Source organism: Catharus ustulatus, chromosome 3, assembly GCF_009819885.2.
Source record: "Catharus ustulatus isolate bCatUst1 chromosome 3, bCatUst1.pri.v2, whole genome shotgun sequence".
Classification (NCBI taxonomy): domain Eukaryota; kingdom Metazoa; phylum Chordata; class Aves; order Passeriformes; family Turdidae; genus Catharus; species Catharus ustulatus.
The window spans coordinates 38,615,904-38,632,233 of NC_046223.1; the positions used below are offsets into that span (position 1 = coordinate 38,615,904).

General features: G+C 46.5%; 1 protein-coding gene across 4 annotated transcripts in view; it reads right to left on the reverse strand.

The window, feature by feature from the left end:
- Positions 1 to 16,330, reverse strand: part of XPO5 (exportin 5) — a 30,323-nt gene that overhangs the window by 1,857 nt on the left and 12,136 nt on the right. For 2 of the 4 annotated variants that reach the window (XM_033054098.2, XM_033054096.2), the window contains 16 exons: positions 15,990 to 16,031; positions 15,284 to 15,373; positions 13,833 to 14,032; positions 13,105 to 13,204; positions 12,027 to 12,208; positions 7,156 to 7,256; positions 6,298 to 6,394; positions 4,821 to 4,957; positions 4,127 to 4,224; positions 3,621 to 3,667; positions 3,331 to 3,425; positions 2,410 to 2,472; positions 1,828 to 1,910; positions 1,013 to 1,120; positions 696 to 833; positions 384 to 548 (listed from right to left, as the gene is read on the reverse strand). In XM_033054098.2, the coding sequence (XP_032909989.1) occupies positions 384 to 548; positions 696 to 833; positions 1,013 to 1,120; positions 1,828 to 1,910; positions 2,410 to 2,472; positions 3,331 to 3,425; positions 3,621 to 3,667; positions 4,127 to 4,224; positions 4,821 to 4,957; positions 6,298 to 6,394; positions 7,156 to 7,256; positions 12,027 to 12,208; positions 13,105 to 13,204; positions 13,833 to 14,032; positions 15,284 to 15,373; positions 15,990 to 16,031 (1,746 nt within the window). Of the gene's footprint in view, positions 1 to 383; positions 549 to 695; positions 834 to 1,012; positions 1,121 to 1,827; positions 1,911 to 2,409; positions 2,473 to 3,330; positions 3,426 to 3,620; positions 3,668 to 4,126; positions 4,225 to 4,820; positions 4,958 to 6,297; positions 6,395 to 7,155; positions 7,257 to 12,026; positions 12,209 to 13,104; positions 13,205 to 13,832; positions 14,033 to 15,283; positions 15,392 to 15,989; positions 16,032 to 16,330 lie in introns of all 4 variants that reach the window. The other 2 variants (XM_033054097.2, XM_033054095.2) reach the window with 1 other exon arrangement.

Below are 16,330 nucleotides of genomic sequence, written 5' to 3' on the forward strand. Positions count from 1 at the left end.
CTTTCCCAAGTGCCAGGGCACTGAGGTAACCTTTAGAATACCAGCTCCCCAGCTTCTAATTCAGTGTCAAAGACTCCACCCCCACCATCCTCACAGAAGTCCAATGTCCACCCAGCAGCTTCAACCAAACATTTTAACACCCTCTTTCCCTGGGCACCCTTATGTAAGGCACCCACTGCCTCTCAGTGAGAAGCATTTGCCAGAGGGGCTGCTCAGTCTGCTGGATCTTCAGGGTGAAGAGAGGCAGAACAAACACCAAGAACATGCTGTAACAGCCTCCTGGCTGGGAAGGGGAGTGGTTGGTGAGAGGAGGCAGGCTGGCTTGCCACCCCATCACTTCTGCAGCATACAGCTGTGAAATTTTCCTCCAGGATATCACTTACCCCAATACAACCTGAGATGAGGCGCTTGAAGTGATCCTTCCGACGCTTGTCTGCCACTTTCTGTAGTGTTGGGTTGAGAAGCTTTGAATCAAACTGCTCCAAAGAGTCCAGCTGGATGTCTGGGATCTGCTCCATCACTGCCTTCAGCTCACCATAGCGAGGCCGCTGCATGGAGAAGTACCATTAACACAGCTCTGCTGTAACAGCCTTGCCCTCCTTGGGGGCCATTAACTCCACTGGGCATGTGATTGGGTTTCACCATTCCCCTCACATTGCTCAACCTCACGTTTGGATAAGAACAGAATTTCTCACCAAGGCCTCGTAGATCTGGAAAGCCAGGTGGACAAGAGCTGCCATACAGCCATCGTGCTGCCCATGTACCTGTAAGCCCTTCAGCACACTTGTGAAAAACCAGGACACAGCATCGGGAAGGAGGTTTCCTGGAAGCACCTGGGGAAGAAGCACTGTCAGAACTGAAGCAATATAATGCTACATAACCACCCTTCTGCAACAGCTTGCTCTTCTGAGGGAGAAGGTGCCCAGGGATGAAGCAGCCAAGCTTCTCACAACATTCAGAGCTTCCTCTTCCAACCCTGCCAGAACTAATCCCTTCTTCCTCCCAGAGGTACCTGTTTGAGCAGTGGCCAGCAAAGCTGTGTTGTGGTTCTCTGGCAGGACAAGGTGTCCTTCCAGGATAGGGATGTATAGGCAGTGATCAGCACTGCAGTGCAAACATCCTGGAAAGGAGTCAGAGAGGAAAACCAGTCAGAGAAACTATTTCCTACTTCCAGCATTCAAACCTGATGGAAGCCAAGAAGAAATCCAGAGAATCTGCAGGAGCTTCTGAGAATCCTGCATCTTACTGTTGCTCCAGTGGAAGGTGTTCAGTTAACGGGCTCCCTTCATTTCCCTGGGAAAGACCCTGAAGCACTCCCAGACTCCCCTCAGCTGATACTCTCAAGTCACTGCAAAAACTTCTACAAGAGCTTCTGAGGCATCCACAGCAGAGAGTACAGAAATATTGGGATAAAAGTACTCTGCACAATGGCATTAGCACTGTGGCTCCTGTACTACCTCAGGCAGATTTTACAGAAAAAAAAAGCTGGATGAAGTTCTTCCTCATGAAGACTTGGGCCCAGGATTGGGCCCAGGATGAAGGCAGAGCCAGGGAGCACCCTGAGTGCCCAGAAAGGGCACTTTTCCCCAGAAAGGCTGAAGCTCTGTAGCTATGTGTTATAACTGGATCCCAACCCCCATTTGCTTACCCCCATTTGCTTTGTGGCTTCTGCAAGGCCCTTAAAAGCCATGCAAGTTCCCAACAGGTGATTCTCACATGGGGAATGCTCCTGCAACCTAGATCTCTGCAGCAGTGTCTAGCTGCAGAGCAGACAAGTGTGACAGAGTACAGAGAAAGGATGGTGGCAGTCAGAGATCATGCTCTTACCTCTTGCTTCATCAGACACTTGCCAAGCTCAGTGAGCTCTGCGTTGGCAGGGGGAGTCACCTCCGTGGCCATTGCCTCATCATCTGCAGAGCAAAGGCTGCACTGTGAACACGCCCTCTCAAGGACTGAGGGGGACACAGGGAGGCTGCAAGAACTAAGCTGGGAGCCAGGAGATAGCACACAGAATCAGTGTCCTGGTACAGCTTACTCAGAACATCTCTTTTCAAGCAAAAAGCACCCACCCTATGTGGGGTAGGAGGGGCATGCAACTGGCTACCCTTCAGCTCTTGGGAAACTGTTCCCATTCCCCTCTGCTCCTCAGCCCACTTCTCAGAACTCTAAGAACCAGCTGCTCCAATATATGCCTCCTGTGAACCCTACAGCACATTAATTTGCAGGCTAGACTGGGTTTTTCTGTGGCCCCCAGACATGCTGGGTAGAACAGAGCTGAAGGCTTTTACCAAATCTATACCCCGACACAGAACTTCCAACATCAGCCCAGCCTCCCCCTCAAGAAACAGGAAAGGAACAGCATTTGTGTACACCAGGGGCAGGGAAAGGCAAAGGTAGGCATTTACTTACCATCTCCATCTACAGCAGTAGTAGTGTTCTGTTCAACACCTTTCTTAGAAACACAGCAAACAGCTGCAAAAACAGTTGCAGGTCAGAGGAGCAGAAAAGGGAAGATGCTACTGCAGAACATGCAGACATTATCCTACAGACTCTGATGGGCTCACAGCTGCTTCAAGCTCCCCCAGCTCTTACAGGGAATCTGAAGAATCAGAAAGCCCAGTATAAAAGCTCAATACTGCACTACCTGGAAAGCTGTAACACCCCACCCCCAGCACTTTCCCACAGTGGGACCTGCTGCACAGTGGTTGCTTACTACTACCGAGAACTAGGAATATATAACAAAACCATCTGAAGCCCATAACCCAAGAAGAAAACTGATTTAAAGCAAAAAAGGCCACTCAAGAAAGGAGATAGAAGATTAAGATCTGTAATCTCCGTGGAATCAATTTCCCCAGCCTCCCTCCACAAAGCCATGCTGACACAGAAATGATGTTGGAAAAGGGGAACACAAGAGAAACTGCCGCGAGGGGAGGGACTCTTCCCTTACTTCTGGTTAGATATGGCAATTGCCAGCAACAAAACTGTTCTGCATTTGGCTTGTCCACAAATCCATCTCCTATACTGGGCTCCAAAACACAGAATGGGAGAACCCAATTCCCTGCAGGATTAGATTCCTACAGGAATGGTGCCAAAACCATGGAGCCCTAAAAGCTAACAAAAGGAAGAATCTCTCTTCTGAAGGTTTGAAATTATCTCTTACTAGGTTTTAGCTAAGATTTTGGCAGGGCTGCCTCACATCTGCCTTCTCATGGTTATATTATATACTACTGACAGTTATAATTATGTTTTACTGCACTTTGGGAATTCCTGTTGTCCTCTCCAGGGAAAACTTCCCAAATATCTCAGGAGATGTAGCCTGATTTCACTTACTGGCGAGATCCATTACTTCTCGAGTCAGCAGCCTGACCAGCTGTTCCTCAAGCATCTCCTGAGACTCGGGGTTGTCATCTGCAGCATCATCCTCACTGAGGAGAACAGGTTTTAGTTTGACAGGAGCCAATGTCTTCAAGTACCCCCTCTGCCCAAACACAGGGAATGAGTCACCAGTGTGTCTACCAGCCCTTGATGGCAGGGCTGTTCCTGAGCAAAGGGCTACATAAAAGACCAAATCTCCGTCCCATTCCTCATTTCCCTCTTTGTACCAAGGGGTGCAAGCTTACCAGAGCATGCTTCGCTGGTTGATCACCTGCCATTTCTGGGACAACCTCTGTTCAAGACAAAAGGAAAGATTAGAACTGGACACATGCAAGGAGACCCAAGCAATAGCTGCTGGCAGAAGCGCAAGAGCTTTAAACACAGCTCCCATGCAAAGAGCCGTTTCGAATGGCAGGAGAACTGGTACCAAGTGTGTTGGAATGTCAGTGACCTGTCATGAAAATGACAGGACACGGAAAAAAAAACAAACCCATAAACCCAAAAAGTCTCAGGACTGCAGGTTGAGGAGTTCACGTCCACAGGTTTGAACTCACAGCAAGGGGTGCTATGAAATTGCCAAGGTTCAAGGTACTTTAATGCCCCCCAAAATATAATCAAAATCATTAAGCATCAAGGCTCTGCCCTTGTCTCTGCTGACTCTGTAGAGACAGACATTCCCACATACTGCTGCCAGCTGCTACAGGGAGTCAGGACTGTCACAGAACAGACACTGAACAAACTGTATTCTTACCATGTGCAGATAGGTAAAGAGTGGTCCCAGCATGGGGCAGACAAGGGTTTCGTAGTATTCTGAGGGGCAGGAAAGTACCAAGGGCTTCACAAACACACCTGCACAGACCAGTTAAGGAAGAGATCCAACACAGAGGGCCAGCTGCTAGGGAGACAGTAGCACAGTGCTCAAGTCAGCCCATTCCACTGGGAGGCCAAGGGACAGACACCTGGAAGCCCACTTTCTCACAGCCCTGAACTAACAAGTGGCATCTCTATACAGCAAGAACATCAATTATTCAGCTCTTTCCCCTGACAGTCCAGCTGGGATAGTTAAAGGTGCTTAGCACTCATTTCCTAGCTGTGAGACTGAATGTCCAGTCCTGGAAAGCAGGTTGGGAAACCTACATGATCTCCCAGAGAAGCACATCCTAATGTCAAGCTCCTCACTATCCAAGCTCCCTTGGTGCTAGAAGGCACTACTCACCTCTGACAGTGCCTCCAGAAACACACAAATCCTTTGCATTTATCCTGACCCCATGCACTGCTCATTCTGCTTGTGCCCTCCTAGGCTCAAACCTCATCCATACCAGGTGTATCCCTGTTTAACTCTTCAATCACCCTTCTTTGTCTTGGCCATACTGAAAACAATGTAGGGTTTAAATTTATGTCTTCAGAGCCTCCCAAGCTGGCCTGAGACAGTGATGGAAGGATACGGAGCATGGGCCGCAGTCTGTAATCAGGAATGTTGTTGAGGTTGTTGAAAGCAGAGCTGAGGAGTTGGGAGGCAAGACCCTCAACAGTGTAGAAATCCTGCTGCATGGAGGGGCCTGCATTCCCCAGGATGTGAAAACTTCAACAAAAAACAAGTTAATTACAAGTCTGCTACATAAGTACCACGCCTCTGATCTGCAAAGGTTACAAGTACTATCATCTTGAGACTACACAGCTGTCACATTCCTAAACAAGTATTATAAAGGAATTTTAGCACAGTATGTCTTTTTTTTCGGGGATGCCTGCAGAGGGAAATGAATTAAGCATTTAAGCACTACAAGGTACTTTCAAGCACTGATGTACCCTGACACATAATCAGAAGTGGCAAGAGACAAACCAGATCAGGATATCAGGTAAGCACTCCAATCTGCCTACCTAACTGCAGAAGAGCTAAAAGCAGATCTCCATTTTGAGGTACAGTAATTTCACGATTATAAGCCGCACTGACTATAAGCCGCATCGCCGGGTGTTGGCAAACATTTCGTTCTTTGTCCATACACAAGCCGCACCTGATTATAAGCCGCTCTGTCGTTCGCAGCGAGGACCCGCTTGCAACAAAGTGGCCAAATAGTAACAGAATCGTGGCATGGCAGAGTTTACTGGCTCAGCTCAGGCTGTGAGGGCTCGGGGCTGGGCCAGGTGGCCCAGCTCGGTGCTGCCGCTCGGCGGGGCTGCTTGGGGCCGGCCGCTGCTGCCGCTGGGCTCGCTTGCCCCGGCCCGGTGCTGCCCCGTGGCGGCAGGGGGGCACGGAGCCCGCCGGCACCCATGGCGGCAGTGGGAGGCGGGGATGGAGCCGCCCCGCTCCCGCGGCGGCAGGAGGGGAAGGAGCCGGTTGGCACCCACGGCGGCAGCGGCAGGAGGGGACGGGAGCCCCCTGCCTCCCCCCAAGCCGTGGGGCCCACAGGAGGAAGCCCCCTGCCTGCCCCGGGCTGCGCTGCCTGAAGGAGGGAGCTCCCCCGCCTTCCCCACCACCCCCTGCTGCCAACACTGAGCCGGCTCCACCTGCAGCGCAACACAGTAACCAATTTGTAACAATCACGAAATCCCGGATTTTACTAGCAGGTTGCTCGACTCGGCACCTCGGTTTGCACTTCCGGGGTTGGAAATGTCAGAAAATTATTCACATATTAGCTGCTCCTGAGTGTAAGCTGCATTTCCGGTATGGGAGCAAAATTTTAGTCAAAACAGTGTTGCTTGTAATCGTGAAATTACTGTACTTTTTTCTTGCATTTTAGACCATTGCATGTCTGTGTGGCAGGTTACAAGCACAGAATACAGGCCACCACTGCAGCTTGTACTTGGATATTACAGGATACAGCTCACATTAGAAGTCTAACTCTAAAGGAAGTCAGGACCCCAAATAACCTACTGCTCTGGCTGTGCAGTGCTGGATTGTGGTGAGAGATGTGGTGCTCTTACCAGTTGTCGTAGAGGGTACAAAAGAAGCCCTGCATCCTTTCTAAGACTGTTTTGTAAACAGGAGAGTCATAAAGTTCCAACAAAGGCTGAGGGAGACCTGTAGAAAGGAATAAGCTTCAGTTACATTAATATTGCATTAATGAGACAGCACAGTGCACCTTCAGAGCATGCTGGGCATGCAGGCCCCAGCCAGCTTGATGGCAGCAAGTCAGAGGTCAGCCAGCTTCAGGCTGGTTGCACCCAGAGCAGAGGTGTCTCCACTGAGATTGTTGTAGCTGCCTTATTTCTCCAAGGTAGAACTTACTTGAGCTATCAGAACCCAGTCAGCAGTAAAGCTGACAGTTGTTGCAGCTCCTCTAATAGCTCATCTCTTCAGGTTTGTATTCTCTGCCAGGATACAAGCTACTGTCGAACTACAATATAGAAAAGTTCAGAGCAGAGATCAAGGCCCTGCTGCTTTATGTGCAGGAGCTCACAGACAGAGTTTTTAAAGTCACAGAAAACAGGTAAAGGAAGCATATCCTCATTTTATAAATAGGAAATGTAGAAAGAAAGACAAAGCAACTTCAGCCTCTGCAGTTTGAAAAGCCACATTGCAGAGACCACCACCATCCCATAGATGGGATAAGAGGTTTGGTAGTGTACCCTTTAATGCATGCAGAAGAAACCAATGTGTCTGAGACCAATAACTTGTTTAATGTCCTAGTTTCAGCTGGTTCAAACCACAGCTGAGCTGCAAAAACTCAGAAGAAGCTGGTCGTCCAGCCCTATTTTACTTCCACTGTTATGGACAGATCACTAACTCAAATATCTCTTAAGAATCTACCCATACATTCCTCCTGAAGAGAGGCCTCTTACCTAGAATAGCATTCTTCTCCACCTCCAACATGTCCAAGGCCTTTGCAAATGTATCCCCCAGTCTAGCCACCATCTCTGGCATGTAGAGGTTGTTGTGAGTCCTGAAACAGAAAAGCACTTGGTTTATACTCATGTAATTCAACCCCTTTTCACCCTTGACAGTGGAATCCTCTCCTTCAGCTTGTGGACAACTCTTCTGAGGCAGATGATGAGGAAGGTGAGACCACGCACATGTGCATGGGATCCCCCTTCCTCACCTGCAAAAATATTGGGGAAGCTGACCCAAAAAAGACATGGAGTGACTCCACCTCATGTCCTGAATCTCCTGGCTGCCCCTTCCACTTATTTCAGTTCATCCCACCCCTTGCAAGCACTGGCAGTAAAAACTCCCAGCAATTCTCCAGATGATGCTGGGAACAACTTACTAGCTTGGCCAAAGGGATCAGAGAATGTATTTTTAAAACTGAGAAGACATGGATTCTGTAGTCTCAAAAGATCTTCTGCACCTAAGGCCCCTGCAGAGGAAGGGGCTGTTTCAGCTCCAAAATACACACACTGCCCCTTGCGGATGGGTCACAGTCCCCAGAATGGCAGGTGGCATTGGAGGGACTCCAGTGAGAACATCAGTACGATCAGATGTTACTCATGGCAGGCACACCTGCCCCCTGGACAACATATCCAGCTGGAAAGAATTCAGCATCATAGGAAGCGGCCACAGTCAGCTGTCTGCAAAGGACATCAATTCAGCCATGGGTGGCTGGCTCTTGCCATCCAGGCCAAAATGGGTCCCCTCTCTTAGCCAGGGAACTGACACTCAGAGCTGGACACGGCAGGGGTGTCTCTCTCACCTACCTCTCTCCTTTGAGACCTCAGACCTCCACTCTGGGTGTCGTCAGCTGCACACAGCACAAATCCTGCAGCCTCCTCCAAAACTGCAATGCCATTGTACCTGCTGCTAGAGGTGATCAAGGGCAACTCAGTATCTCCCCCTCGAGCAGCGTTTCCCAAAGCAGGGGGTACATGGGAATGGCTGGGGGAAGGGAGGGTGGACAGACCTCAGGATGTTCTCCAGAGTCTCAGCTTTCACCCATGTATTAATTATTGTTTTTTGGGTTTTTTTTAAGGTCTGTGTTCATAATTCTGGCAACCATGATGCAGTGATGTCTGTCTGCATTTGCGGAAAGCTCCAAAACCGCAACTATCCTGTTTCTCTCTGCAAGTGTTAAATACTTCCCTGCTCACTGCACATGAAGAAGGCAAGTACGTGAACTTCTTAAGAAAGAACTACACAAATGACTACTTAATGACTCATACTCTCATTTTGGGCTGGATCTTACATCATGCAATAGGCCTCAAAGGGGCACAAGCTGATTCTGCTTTGCCAAGAAGGGCCAGGGAAGATACCAGCTTCCACACCAGTTAATGTTACCCCACTGACTCAAAAGGCTGTACATTTCTGCTTGAGGCTATCCTGAAATCTAGCCACTAAAATAATCTCTTGTATGTCTCCTGCCCACTCCATTCCAGTGTTGGCTTTGCCTCACACTGGGCAGAAGGCCAGTGGGGAAAATGCAGGGACTGTGGAATTGCAAAGGTGAACCCTGAAATCCCACTGCACTAACTCCAGCAGGATAGGCAGTATATCCTGAAGTGTGGACATGGTACTTAACTGTTCCAGAGTCCTATAAGCATCTTCTTAAGTTTGAGAGTTGAGAGGCAGATGTTCACTAACAGGGCAAGCTCTCTTAACAGTTTAGCAAGTTCACAGTGGGAATGGAGAGAAAATGGCCAACCATCCACTCCCCATGGAGTTAAAAAGGCATCCAACAGCCCTCATATATGATGCCCCTAGGCATGTTCCAGCTGAGACTTATCAGCACTTCTGGGCACCCCACACCCAGGAAAACAGTAAAACTAATTTCAAGAGACATTTATGCTTTAGAGAAGACAAGCAAAGGATATGGCAGGACTCGGGTGGTGACACCTACGTGATGGTCACAGCTATGCTAGAAAGAGTATCTCATGCCTAGAGAGCACGGCTTGTAAACCAGAAGATGAATCCTTTAGAACACTCCATGATTGAAGAATTTTTCCAAAGCTGGAGCTGTCTACAATGAAAATGCCTACGGCATCCATGTCTATCCAAGAATTCTTTAACCAGCATTAATGCTTTGGCAATGTCAGCATTTTGTCATCGGGAGTTCCAAAAAAGCCTTTGTCTAAGCAAAGCATTTGCTGAGCCTGAGCACTTAATTTGTAACAAAACATGAGCAAATTCCAGCACAATAAAGGCTCTGCACCAATCAGTTCATGCAGCTACTGACTGCAGAAATGCACCAAGGTGGCTGAAAATCATGATTTGGGTTTAAATTCAGGAGTGAACAGCTTAAGCCAGAAGCTAGAAAACACCAAAATGAAATGAGGTACCACAGAGCACAGGAGAATCATTACTCTGAAAACTGAAAGCAGTGATTAATAAAAGAACCTCAAATTAATTAATTAAATATAGCTACCAACACAGAGACAAGTACAGGTAGGCACAGTAAGATGCTACTCAAAACTACCTTATTTTTCCATTACCTGGACTACTTCATTCTTCTCAGTTGTTTGATCTCACCTATGACCTACCTTCAAGCTACTTACCACCCTGGCAAAGGCCCAATGGTTTAAAAGCTTCCCTGCTTCTGTCCGCTAACACAGCAGCAGAATGCCACACACTACCTAGAGAGCAGCAGACCCACCTGCTCAGCCTGAAAACCCCCTTTTGTTAGCACACTGGTGCTCAGTTCAGCTGCTCAGCAGGATCCATGTCACTGCTACTTGCAGATCTGCTCATACAGAAACCAACACAGCCTGCAGGGATTTCCCACAGAAGCATGTGGGCAACACTAGATGCTGATTATCCCTACAGAGAGCTGCCTAATGGCACAGATCTAAGAGAAGCATCCATCCCCAGGTAGTAATGCAACTATGTCCCTGAAGGCATCCTAAACATACGCAGCTTTCCTGACAGGCAGTCTTCCTCATATCCCTGTACCTCCTGCCTGCTGACAGGCATCTACAGATTCTATATTCTCCTGTGTGACCCATACTAAAGAGGGCTTGAGGAAGACATACACGGAAAAGGCACCTGAAGTCAGCAAAGAATACAACAGAGGCTCTATAGCACAAATCTAGCTTTGTCAAAAAGACATAAGCATCTTCATCAACACTTGCACTGAACAACTATGAGCTGGCAGTTGTCAAACAGAGGTCTATATATCCAGTAGCAGCAATGGAAAAATATGAAGCATAAAGATTTATTGTTCTTAATACATCATTCGTTATTGTTAGAGCATCCAGCTTTAAGAAAAGCCCAGATACCTCTGAATGAAGTATAGTTTTCTCCATGTATGTTACTACCATGTACACAGAAAATATTTTGGTCTGCAGGTGAGATGCTTGAGCAACACAGATGCATTATCTCACAAAAAGCCCAAACCAGCCACGGAACCTCTTCCTTTATATACAGGATTGAGAACATAGCTCATGTGTTCTTTTGGAGGTGGTAAACAGCCAGGAACAAAGTTTCTGCTTCTTCACAGAAGTGGTGACAGAAGCTGGATGACAGTTTCCTAAGATTGTTGTAACAGAGATCTCAAGTGATTTTACTAAGGCACAAGTTCTGGTAAGAACAGTGATTGCACGAGGAATAAGTGTCTGTTGTAGCCTGTTCAGACCTTGGGCACAGCTTTAGTTGGTCTCACACAATGTGACATGTGGCAGGCACTGGAAGAAATAGCATGAGGGCAAGTCTACCTAACCTCTTCTGAAAGCCCATCAATAGGATCTCCAGCATTCCAGGATAAAAAGCAAAAACACTTCAAACACAGTTCTGTAGGTCTACCTGGCCAAAGTATCACACACTGTGCTGCACAGAGTTTAGTGATGAGAAACACTGCCAGCGTGGGCCAAGACAGCATGTGCTGGTCCCAAGAGTCCATCATGTTGTTTCTCTCTGGAAGCAGCACACTCCTGAGCGCAGTGACTACTAAACATACTTGTCAGACCTCTGGTAACATAGCCCCTTCCCTTACAAACCCAGGAGCTGAAAAATCTAAGTGGATCTGAAAGTGCTCTTTCTCAAAAGGCCCCTGCCAAGGACAGAGCATAAGTTTTCAAGCATGTAACATTATCTTACAAAACTGTCCCCTAAGTCTGGCAAAATCCCAGTGTCAGGAGTTACCCTGAGAGAGACTTCCCCTTTACAATTCTGGGCACTGTATTATTCAGGATTTTCCTTTCCTGCCTTCTCTTGCTCCCTCCCCTGGTTGCCCCAGACCTACACAACACTGGTGACATGCAGAGAGGCACTGCATGGCAGCAAAAGCCTGAGAGTATGCATCCACTGATTTCAAGAGCAGACAGTGCTTTAGGAGGCTGCTGCTCATGTTCAGCAAAGCCAGCTTAATTTAACACTGAAGAGAGAACAAGGTGAACAGGATGCGATGAGAGCTGGGACTGCCCTGGTAGTGATGGGAGAGGTGGCCTTGTAGGGGCTGAGGGCAGAGCAGACATGTTAGTTGAGAAATCATTAAGTGGGTGGCAGAACTACAACACTGGAGGTGGGGGAGGCAACCCCAGCACAAGCTCCCATTAGCTTCGATGGCCTATTGCAGGCCAGGCCAATGAATATTCAGAAGGTTCCCAGTTTCCCCAGTGCCATTCCCCACTGTGAACAGTCAGGAACAGTACTTGGGCACTGGCACCAGCCCATACTCCCACTGGCTTCACTTGGGCAAACATGCTCTGATCATTCCAGGTATTTATCACAGTTTGGCTGTCAAATATTTGTAAGTCAACATAAATTATTTCAAATCAACTTGACCCACCTTATGAGAGCAAGTAAATTGTCAAAAAGCTTCAGGACCTGCTCAGTGCAGGGATTACGGTACATTGGAGTTCCACTGGGCAGGTACCCCAAAAAGAATCCTCCAGCTTTTGCCTCTTCAGTAGCAGCAGGCCAACGAGCTCGTTTCACAACTCCCAGAATGGTGTACACACAAAAGCTTATCTGCAGCAAGAGATGTGGAGAAAGCATTTCTTAGCGAAATCACAGTCTGAATCAACAGGTTCTTAGAGAAACACATCATTATCCCATCTCAAAGGGAATATTCTACAGTGAGCCTAACCTGGTGATGAGTGGGAAGAAACTCCAGTGAGTTTGCTGCCAGGAAAATGCAGCAAACAATCATGCTATATTCCATCAACTTCAGAGAGCCCTGAACATGGCAGGATGGCCTAGGAATTCACCATCAGATACAGCATCAATGCATACCATCTCAAGAGCATGCAAGCAGCCTGGTAGGCTGCTAAAAAAAAGGGTCTAGACCATCAGTTCCTCACATCCTTCATGTGCTTTGAGAGATGCAGGATCCAAGATGACACAACTGCATTAGCCCCAAATCACAAGCACATCTCTGTGGACTGCAATTCAGTTTCTTATACAGATCTAAGGACAGCAACTCTGTTTGGCAGTCCAGGTGAAGACTTTACACTAACAACTCAACACAAATCTCCTCAGATGAATTTTAATTATATTCTGTGTTCTAGTCTGAGCACAATGTTTTCCATCCAGCCTGGTTTAAAAAGCACAACTCACTGTGCCGTATTTCCAAAAATCATGTAAATCAATTGCTTCTCCAAAACCAAACCCTTATTAAACAAAGAGTAGGAAACAGTGAGTTTCACTCTAATAATGTGGTTTTGCATGGCCTGCATGCTCTTTACTGTAGATTAAAGAGCAAAGGCCAGCCTGTTATTCTGCAACATGAAAAACCTATTGATCCATGTACTTCTAAAGAAGTACATGATCAGGAGACCTTGTGGGTAATCACAAGAGAAATGGGGGATGGCAGGAGGAGATATCCTTTCACTAACGATTACACCTCTCCTGGTAACGATACTCACTCTAGACCGGTTCAAGCCACTAGGATCTTCCAAGACTGGATCAGCAATTTTGTTGTCTGCACCCACATAGGATATAAAGGCTTCAGGATCTGAGAGGACTCTGGCAGTAGCAAAAGACAGCAATGGGATTATTGTTTTTACCAGTAAATTTAAGCAGAGCTTTGAACTGGCAATAAACATCCAACAAATACAGAGCAGGCTAGAGAGTCTAGGTAGCACTCCATCCTGTATATGGGTACATGATTAAAAAGCATCAGAGATGTATACACTCTCCAAACATTATCAGTTCTCTTGGGCTATGGGGATCTAAAAGATTCAAATCTCTTATGAAGATAGCCCTGCTGGGAAAACTCTTGTGCATGCCCAGCTACCCAGAGCGGCAAGACATCTCAGTTTTAGTAACAACTCAGCTTCCTACCTTCTCCTGGGGATGAGCAAGGATATCTTTAATTTCTCAATTTCTGCAAATGCTTTGAGCATAATGGGGAATGTTCCTTTATTACCTTAAGCAACTGTTACCCAGAATTTTTCAGCATTTAGTCTGTTGGCAGTTTCTGAACTGTAGAACTATTATCACAACAACTGCCCACAGCACAGGAGGTCAAAGAGGCAGCCCACCACCCTCCTATGGCTTGTGTGCTTCCTTACTGGGCACAACATTACCTCCTCAACACCTCCAGCTCAAAGTTGGAGAAGAAATGAGCAACAGAAAGAAGAATAACCCATACCTCTGCATCTCTGGGGAGAGCCATAAGCCAGCCACAGGAGCCATGAGCTCCTCCAGGAAAGCTTTCTGTCGCTCATAGTCCTTAAACTGGTTGCTGATGAGGACAAGGGCCTCCATAAGAGCACACTTTTCCATCTGTGTCAGAAGTAGCTCATTTGACAGCAGCTGTTTCACGTGGTTGTACAACATCTCAAAGTTTGGCTAGAAAATACATCCAAGTGGAAAAGCATCATGCATTTGGTATGGGGGAGGGCTGCTGGTGGAGGTAGAGAAGGGGTGAACTGTACTGCTGGAGGAGTGTATCTGTTACCTTTTCTCAGCATAGTCATCTCCTCCCCACACTGAAGTTTCTTTGCATGTTCAGTCTAAGAGAACCTCTATTCTTCCCTACCCCTCTATCATTATCCTGCACTCATTTTACTTTAAATCTCCAGAATGACTGAAATAAGAAGAGGAAATCTCTCCCATGGCAGTTGTACCCCCTAAAACAGTATCACACCTCAAAGCAGTTCTGGTGCTTTTATTTGCCCACAGAAAACACCTTGCTTCTTTGGCCAGACTTAAGATTTTATTTGTGGTAAGTAACAATTTATATGATAATGATGAGTGCCACAAGAATTCTTGCATTTCTTCCTTTCCTTCTCCACTTGCCACCACATCTATCCATAATTTTGTACAAGCATTAGCAATCATCCCCTTCAGAAAAGATCTCTGAACATCTTTTGGGGCAACTCTGGGTTCTTGGTACTTCTACTGAGGATGTCTGGCTGGCCATGGGAAAGAGACAGCTATAGCTCAAGGACCAATAGAGTGGAACAAAACCCAACCCATTAGTTCTTAGCATCATTTCAGAATGCAGACTGGAACCTTTAAATTAACATCCTTCAAAAATGTCTTTGTTTAAATTAGTGGTATCCTATGGTCTTCCCATAACCCTAGCTCCCCCTCCACAGATACACATCTAAAGAATGTTGTATGCAGAGACTGTTTACTTCAGCAAAACAAACAAAACACAGCTCATGGAATATAAATGTATTTGTCTTCTAAGCTCACCCAGAAAACAAATACTCTCCTTTTCCTCCTATATTCCATTAAGTATCAGAAGAACATCTAGTGATTAGCTATGCTAGTGTCTTCGGCTAAAGAATGAACTGAGACCAGCATAGGTGGTAACACGGACATTCAGCAAACATTCCCATAAAACCAATGCAGTGCTGCTTGCATCCTCCTCCTCATCCCTCTTACATTTAACCCACCAATCTACAATTCAACTCCTCAGGCAGAAAATTTTTCAGAGGGGAAGAAAGAGGTACAGGGAATGAACAACTTTGCCATTTGTGCAGCAGGAATGCTTCTTGCAAGGAAAGCAGAGACTGTATCCAAGGAAGCTGAAGATCCCACAAAATCCAACTGAAACTGAGGCAAGACTTCATGGTAGTTGCATTTACATACCAGGACAAGCTGAGGGTAATCCCGGCACATCTTTATGATTGAAGAGCATGCGTGCCTTCTCACATTCTTCACTGCTCGAGTTCTAGGAGCCTGGACAGACACAACAAACTTCAATGCAACAAAACAAAAGTTCAGCCAAATGCAGGGTATCTTCAAGAGACAAATTCATTATATATAGATTTCTGCACTGTTGAGCACAAATTAAAAAAAATATTTCCATGCCTCCCCTCTTCCCTCTAAACAATCATGCAGCAACCAAATTTCCTCTGATGCAGTAGTCAACTCAAGAAGTCCATGTTGAAACAAGCTGTATTTCAGGAGTGAGGATGCCATGGCTCTAACTCACTATTTCAAGACTCCAAGCACTCCTTAAGTAACTGGGTGGGTTTACAGTCATCCTTTAGAGCCATGCATACCAAGTACTGAAAGAATACCGAGCTAATGAAGGGATTTCACTCTCAGGAAGGCCAGCACTAAGTGGAGGAACTAAGTGTACTGGCCTTAAAGCACACCTGTGGCCTTCTAAGCTTATGAGTTATGTCAACCACAGAGATCAGCAATATCTAGACTCCCCAACTTTTCAGGAGTAGAACTATACTTGAGAAGCCTACTTCAGCAGAGTCCTTAGACTCAGGATGCTCTCTCCACTAGAATATGATTTGATCCAACTGTTATAGCTCATTAGTAGATAATAATTCAGACGTACCTTACTTTCTTCTACAACTTCAAAGGTAACTGAAGCAAACAGCTGCGAGAAAAGGGAGGAAAAACAAAAAAACTTAGATCATTTGTTAATATTTAGCACTCATGTCTGTTTGAGCTCAAGGAACAGGTTTTGGTGCAATTTCACTGAAGTCAGGGAAAAACCCCTGAGTGAGCTGAAAGATGAATCATCAATACAGTGAGGCCTTGAAATAGAAAATCGCCAGACTAAGATTTAAGGCTAAGAACTATAAAATTTGGCTTAATTAACATTACTCTTCTTGTGACAAGCCTCAGTCTTGGTTTCTCCCATCTTTAACATGAAGCATAGTCCTTTCCTGACAG